We start from the raw sequence: 6,598 nt of genomic DNA on the forward strand, positions 1-6,598 counted from the left end.
GGGGGTGGGAAAAACCCCAGGGGTGTTTAAGGGTTTGTTCTCCGAAAAACCCTTGAGTTTTTTTGGGCTTTTTTTTTTTTTTTTTTTTTTTTTCAAATTATTTCTGAAAATGACTTCATGCAATAGTGTTGCCTTGGAATGTTTTCTGACTCTGTAGGAGTTCTTGCTAATGCAGCTTCACATTGTGCATCACTGTCTTTTTATGGCAGTACCGCACTTTTAGGTTACTCAGTTCCTTTATAGGACATACTATCATTTAGATTTAACTCTTAATGTACGAGAACACATTTTCCCCAGCTGTTCTTGCCAAACTATAGGGTTAAACAAAAAATATATATATGCTTCTTTTTTCTCACTTTCTGTGTCGGCTAAGATATACACAGACTCGTCAACGCAACCCACTGATAACCCGACTAGTGTATCAGGATTCAACACCAAAAAATACACAGGTCTTTTATGACCTGAAAAGACTATTCTGGTTAATCATGCTACATTTTTGGCAACTTCAAGCTAAATGTTTTGTGAGGCCGGCTTAAAGAATCATCTGCAATCAGACACAATTCTATAACTAGCTGTAGTTGCAGAAAGTCCTGGTGCTGCTATGGTGTGTTTCAACAGAATTTTCCCAATGAGTGGTCTAAACTATGTTTTCCAACCGGTGTGATTATGCCCCTTTTTTTTTTTTTTTTTGCCATGAGAATCCTATTTTCCATGTGCGAAGAGGTGTGTGTACCTGTTCCCAGTCCCCATGATGAGTCCCACTTCAGCAATTATGCATTGAACATGAAAAATCAACATCTCAAAGCTTCTTTTATTCTCTCCTCTGGTGGCTCCAGTACTGAGTAATTTTCCCCATGTTGCTGTCTGTCCTTTCAGCGATGGAGGAGCTTGATGGAGACGAGGTGAGAGTATCCTCCAGAGGACGTCTTGCTGAGAGAGACATTGTTCAGGTACTCCTCATGATTATATTTAAATTTGCAGGTTTGTCACAACTGCTTTTCGGCGAAAAGAAAAACCACAGGGGGTACAAGGCCCCGAAGAGAGTGGGTCACATTTACATCAGGCATTCAAACACACAATAATATGACAACTGAGAGAAAATAAACAGGCCTACATTAATGTTTAGTTACATTGTTGAATACGGTTACTGCAGTCTTACTTTTTTTTTCAGAGTTGGAAAACCGATGTCTCAAAAGGATTCAGTAGGGTCCTTTAATCGTGTCTTTTTAACTTGTTCAGTAGTTTAAACCCAAATGTATTACATTGTTAAGTTCACAGGATTGTCTGACAATTTCACATTCAATTCATAAGATGAGGCAATAAAACACAATAATGGGTTCACAAAAACTAGAAATTTTTCATAGAGTGAGACAAACAGATACAGCTTTTGGTAAAAGTAAGAATCCCCATTTTTGTTTTTACAATAAAGATTTTAAAAGTTAAACTGTTTTTTACAGAACCTAGTAGTAGTGCAGCTACATTAGTCTAGGTTTGAACAGAGTGTGATGTCAAATGCCAGGGGTGAATTGAACACATCATGGAATAATGATAATCTTATCCAATCTCTAATCTCACCAGTGATGTTTGGTGAAATCTGGGGTCAGGTGATTAGCTACACATGGAACATTCAAAAACATAAAAAATTATACTGTCAGACTTTACCACAAACCAGACACATTCCTGTTTGCTAAAAAACAACATGCACTCATAAATTGCCTCAACTTTATAATACAAATAAATATGAATTTATTTGTATTACTGTATACCGTTAAAATTTCTAGCATCAAACCCAGATTCACGCCTCCCAAAACAAATTGGGCTTTCAAGGCAGACCAAGTAAAGTTAGATGAAATGGAAGTAAACAGGAATAGAGGAAGAGAAAGAAAACAAACACAGGGATGGATGAGAGGGATGGAGGCTGCTGAGCTCCATTTAAACCAACAAGACCTCTTCCTCTTAACTGACTCCAGCTACACATTCTGTGCTCTGATTGGCTAGAGAATCCCACACTTGAAACGATAACTAAAATATTTTAAAGTTCATTCAGGGTTCAAGCATGTCAATTGCTTTTCCGATAAACAATTGGCATTCTTTCTACCAAGAATCCCTTCTTGGTAGAAAGTTACTCAGTGCAGAGATATCAGTGGAGCCTGGCTGCCCTTTAGTACACACATACTTTCATTGGTTTAATGTCTTAATTTTGTTAAATTATGAGTTAGCAGAACACCACAGACATAGCGCTCATTAAGTAACATCCTGAAGCGCTAAGCCAGACCTTGGGTGTACTGTGAAGCAGACCTCCAATCAGAATGTGTGGAGTATGTTGTAGGCATAATCTCTGTATTGCTAATTGGGAAAATGGGATGTATAATATCCACTCGACATTTTTAAATTGGATCATTTTCAGTGTTTTGAAAATAATGAAAGGAACAGTAAATATGAGTAATTATGAATCTTCGGTTGCAGCCTCATGAGTCAAGGATGTGCCTTGTGAGCACAGATGGACAAATAGAGCTTTATTAGTAACTACTGTCTACAAGGCTCTGCAGACCAATAGAGGCCAACAGAGGTTAAGATTTATCACACTGGATAAAACCCAGATAGTAAAAATACTGGGAGACACACACTTAAAAACTATTAAGCTCTTTACTGAGCAAAAACAACAAAAACACAAATGTGAAGGGAACTTGAATAAATTAGGGATGCACAATATATCGGCATTAACATTGGTTTATTTTTATATTAGTCTTTTTTAACACATTGGTTTGATAAATTAAACTGAGCTGATATTAAATACCAATATATATTCCACAATGTTGGCGTTTGTTTCTGGAGGGGAGACGGTTGGTCATATGGTGTTTGGTCAGTCATGTGAAGAACCAAACTGAAACAATACAAACAGGCAGCTGTGTGGTCACTTTTTTCAAGGTCTCAAAAGGTTAGTGAAATGTGTTGCTTAAATACATTATCAGTAATTATATGTTATCGGCCATAACAGCAACATTTATGTCAGATATCACTAGAATAAATGCTGAAATCAAAACCAGCAGTTACTTAGGTTTCAAAATGGTAAACTTTTTGGTTTCAACCATTTTGTTCTTGGTTTCAACCAATAAGCTAAATTTGGGAAAGAAGCACAAATTCCCCCCAAAAACGATGCATATTTACTCTAAACAAGCTCAATTCAAACACAACATTTACCATTTTAAAACCTCAGACACTGTTTTTTAATGCATGGAGCATTTTCTTCATAACTTTAGCTAGGATATTAAACAAAAAAGGAACATCACTATTTTCTCTGAAATTTATGGTTTTTATTTATATTTTTCTGTTTCTACTCTGGTGACTTGTTCCTGATTTTGTCGTAATGCAGCAAATTTATTTGTGTTTTTTAGACATCTGAAATGAATTAATTTAGTAAATAGTTATTATTAAATATTTTTATATAGCCTATATAAATAAGTCATGTCACAAAACACAAGTATATAATTTAAAGGTAAAATCAATGCCTATTCCATTCCAACCTGAGATCCACATAGAAAATCCATATTATATCCTTTGAGATCTCATGACATAAAGGGCAATATAATAATAATATAACTGTAGTTTAATAAATGATGTCTGTGTTTTCCAACTAAAGTGTGTGTGATTTTTTTTTATGAGCTATAGGGATTTCGACAGCATTTTAAAAATTCCTTTTTCTGTATCATGTCCAACTCCATATTTAGTTTTGGATTCCTTCTCCTTTACAGCATGCATTAAGCATAACACTGTCCTGATAAACACTTGAAAGTACATTTATCTGCCAAAAATAGTGATCCTTTACAGGGAACTATAAAGGAAGTGGCTAAAAAGCATGTGAAGAAGAGTCCTCAGTACATTTCCCCCTCAAAGACATTCACCCATTCATCCATTACCAGCTCTAAAATTGCCCATATTCTTTTTGGAAAAAGAAAACTTGTTCTGCTGCATGTTTTATTGTGAGCAGGCGATAAAACTACATCTGCCAGCAGTTGTCTTGGAGAACCTTCCAGAGATATGAGGAACCAGATGCAGCGTAACTTGTGCTAACAATGTGCTATTAAGTATTCAGATGGCAGCGGTGAGGACCGTTCTGTCGGCCTGCAGAGAATGTGATACGATGATAAATGAGTGTTTGTGATGATGAATGTGCAGCGTCCAGATTCAGAGAGCAAGAATGTTAGGATTTCATATCATAAACTACCAGTTGGTAGAATCTACTTTGACGTCTTTGCTTCATATTTTGTCAATGTCTGTTCATTTCTACACATTAAACACCTTTAAGTTAGTAGAATTATTCACTAGTAACTAATAAAATGCTTTTTTCTCTATGTTGCTTTTACAGTGTATCTCTTATTGTTATTGACTTGGTGATTAAAGCGTTCTTCCAGCAGTGCTAATGATCACATTTAATCACGCAGTTGCTTTTAACCTTGTAGCAGTGGTTTAACAGGGATATTTAGATTAACAGCAAAAGAAGGAAGTTCAATCACTTCACACTATTTTGCATTTAATTGTTTCATTATTTTCCTTTGGTGACTGCTTTGCTCTAACACTGATTCTCAACTAAAATGTTTGGCAGGATGATTGATCTATAACATTTCAGTTCTTTTTGTCAGCGTTTTTTCCTCCATATTTAACAATGACTTTAGAATCTGTGGATTGTACCCTAAAATGTATGAGTGTATGTATAAATACGTAAGTAGCCAATCCAGGAGCAGCATTTGTTTTCCTTGGTTTTGATTGGCTGAACCCCCAAGAGCAGAGATAAGGAAGACAGTTGATGCTAGGTTCTGCTGAGACGGTTTCCACCGCATACTAAAGCAGATTAAAGTATTTTTTGGTCTTTTAACTACTACAATAGGCAGTTATGAGCATTTTAGAGGTGGTTTAAGTAGTCATGCATTTCAGCTATTCAGTTTTAGTTGTCTGATATTAGCTATTTAGTTTTGTCAGTTCCAGATAATTATTAAAATCAGCAATGTCTCAGGAAGCAGCAGTACATATATTTTACATTTTATCAGCCAATGAGGAAAAAAATAAATGTTTTATTTCTAAAGAAATGTTATCAAATGTCTCAGATTTACCTAAACCTACAGAATTAGAAATGTACTACAAAAAAAATCAATATCTCTGCTTGATGCTTTAGTAGCTTTGACAAACTCCTAACACACAAGCAAATCACTGGAAACACTGCAGGTGGTTGATTTGAATCATGAATAAAGACGGTGGCAAAAACACAGCACTGAAAGTTTCAAAAGTCTACAATGGTTAACAGGCATAGCTAATGTTCTTGGTACTAACTACTGAATGTGAGTCATTCAGGCTGGTTGAGGGATTTTTGTTTTTTGTGGTGGAACATTTGAGTTTTTATTCAGGTACAAGAAAAAAGAGAATTTAAAACATTGCAGAGAAGATATTGAAAAACTGTTAATGATTATTTTTACTCTGTAAGTTGTCATTATAGTGGTAGCATTATGTATTTTCCAGGCATATAGTGGTATTTTATAACACAATCAAGTAACTATGTTACCTTCAGTTGTTTTAAACATGTACATATCAAATATGACATAAAAGAGATTTGACTTTGGAATTTAATGCCTTGGAATTGGACTTCTGTCTCTTTAAGAAACTCCTGCTCTTTCAGACACTCCGCCTTCAGCATGTCATCACAATATGATCCTTATGATGACGTTTAGTGTTTTTAGGAGTGTTGCATGGAGTAGGAGTTCATAAAACAAGCTTAGAAAACACACTGTTCCACCAGGTGTTTGCTAATTGCTGCTGTGACTAGTCTGGAGGAGCTGAGTGGGGGAGTGGCAGGTTAGGGATGCTTGTAATGTGGAAGCTCAGCTTGGAGACTGGAGTAGGTATCTTTGATTAGAAAAAAAAAAGTTTTTTTATATATGTTAAAACTATCATTCTGTCGTGACAGCATAAAATCAGACAGATAATCTGTGAAAAAAATTAGCTCCTCTGTCTGTGGTTCTACTGCTATCTGCAGAAATACACCGCTCTGGAAGAAACAACCATTCAGAGCCCGGAGGCGGGTCTTAGCGCTGCTCACACTGTCCCTCTCTGCTACACTGCAGCTAGTTCCCCACACCGGAGAATGCTCAGGCTAGTTACTATGGCTGCAGATGGAGGCAGATAAACTGTTTTTTCTGTAACGGTGAGATGTTTTTCTCCACATTTAGCACCTTGTACATGAGATTAATTGACAGCACTAAGACCCTCCTCCTGGCTCTAATTGGTTGTTTCTGACTGGAGCATTTCTTCAGACGGCAAAAGCTGCTCTTTTTCACAGATTATCTGTCTCATATTTTACAGATGATGTACACTCTTTTTTTATTCGATTTGACCCTTTTTATTCCCTGTCGATACACAGCTCTGCATTACCATGTCACCAGGTGACTCTAAACCCCTCCAGTCACTGAATAGATGCTTAGAACAGATAAATGTGCCAAAACTTTCTGCAGCTGACTGGAAGAACAATTTCACAATTTCACACCAGCGATCAGGCTTGAAACCTGGGAGTAGTGATGGACTCTGACCTGAACCTTCAGAGCCACATTAA

The 6,598-nt window shown here is 36.4% G+C and overlaps 1 protein-coding gene across 1 annotated transcript in view; it reads left to right on the plus strand.

The window, feature by feature from the left end:
* Nucleotides 1-6,598, plus strand: part of LOC106947665 (copine-9-like) — a 111,439-nt gene that overhangs the window by 94,744 nt on the left and 10,097 nt on the right. Inside the window, exon 19 of the mRNA XM_015032815.1 lies at nucleotides 877-950. Within this exon, the coding sequence (XP_014888301.1) occupies nucleotides 877-950 (74 nt within the window). The remainder of the gene's footprint in view (nucleotides 1-876; nucleotides 951-6,598) is intronic.

The sequence above is a fragment of the Poecilia latipinna genome, unplaced genomic scaffold (genome assembly GCF_001443285.1).
Source record: "Poecilia latipinna isolate Pla-1442-1.1 unplaced genomic scaffold, P_latipinna-1.0 Scaffold251, whole genome shotgun sequence".
In the NCBI taxonomy this organism is placed as follows: domain Eukaryota; kingdom Metazoa; phylum Chordata; class Actinopteri; order Cyprinodontiformes; family Poeciliidae; genus Poecilia; species Poecilia latipinna.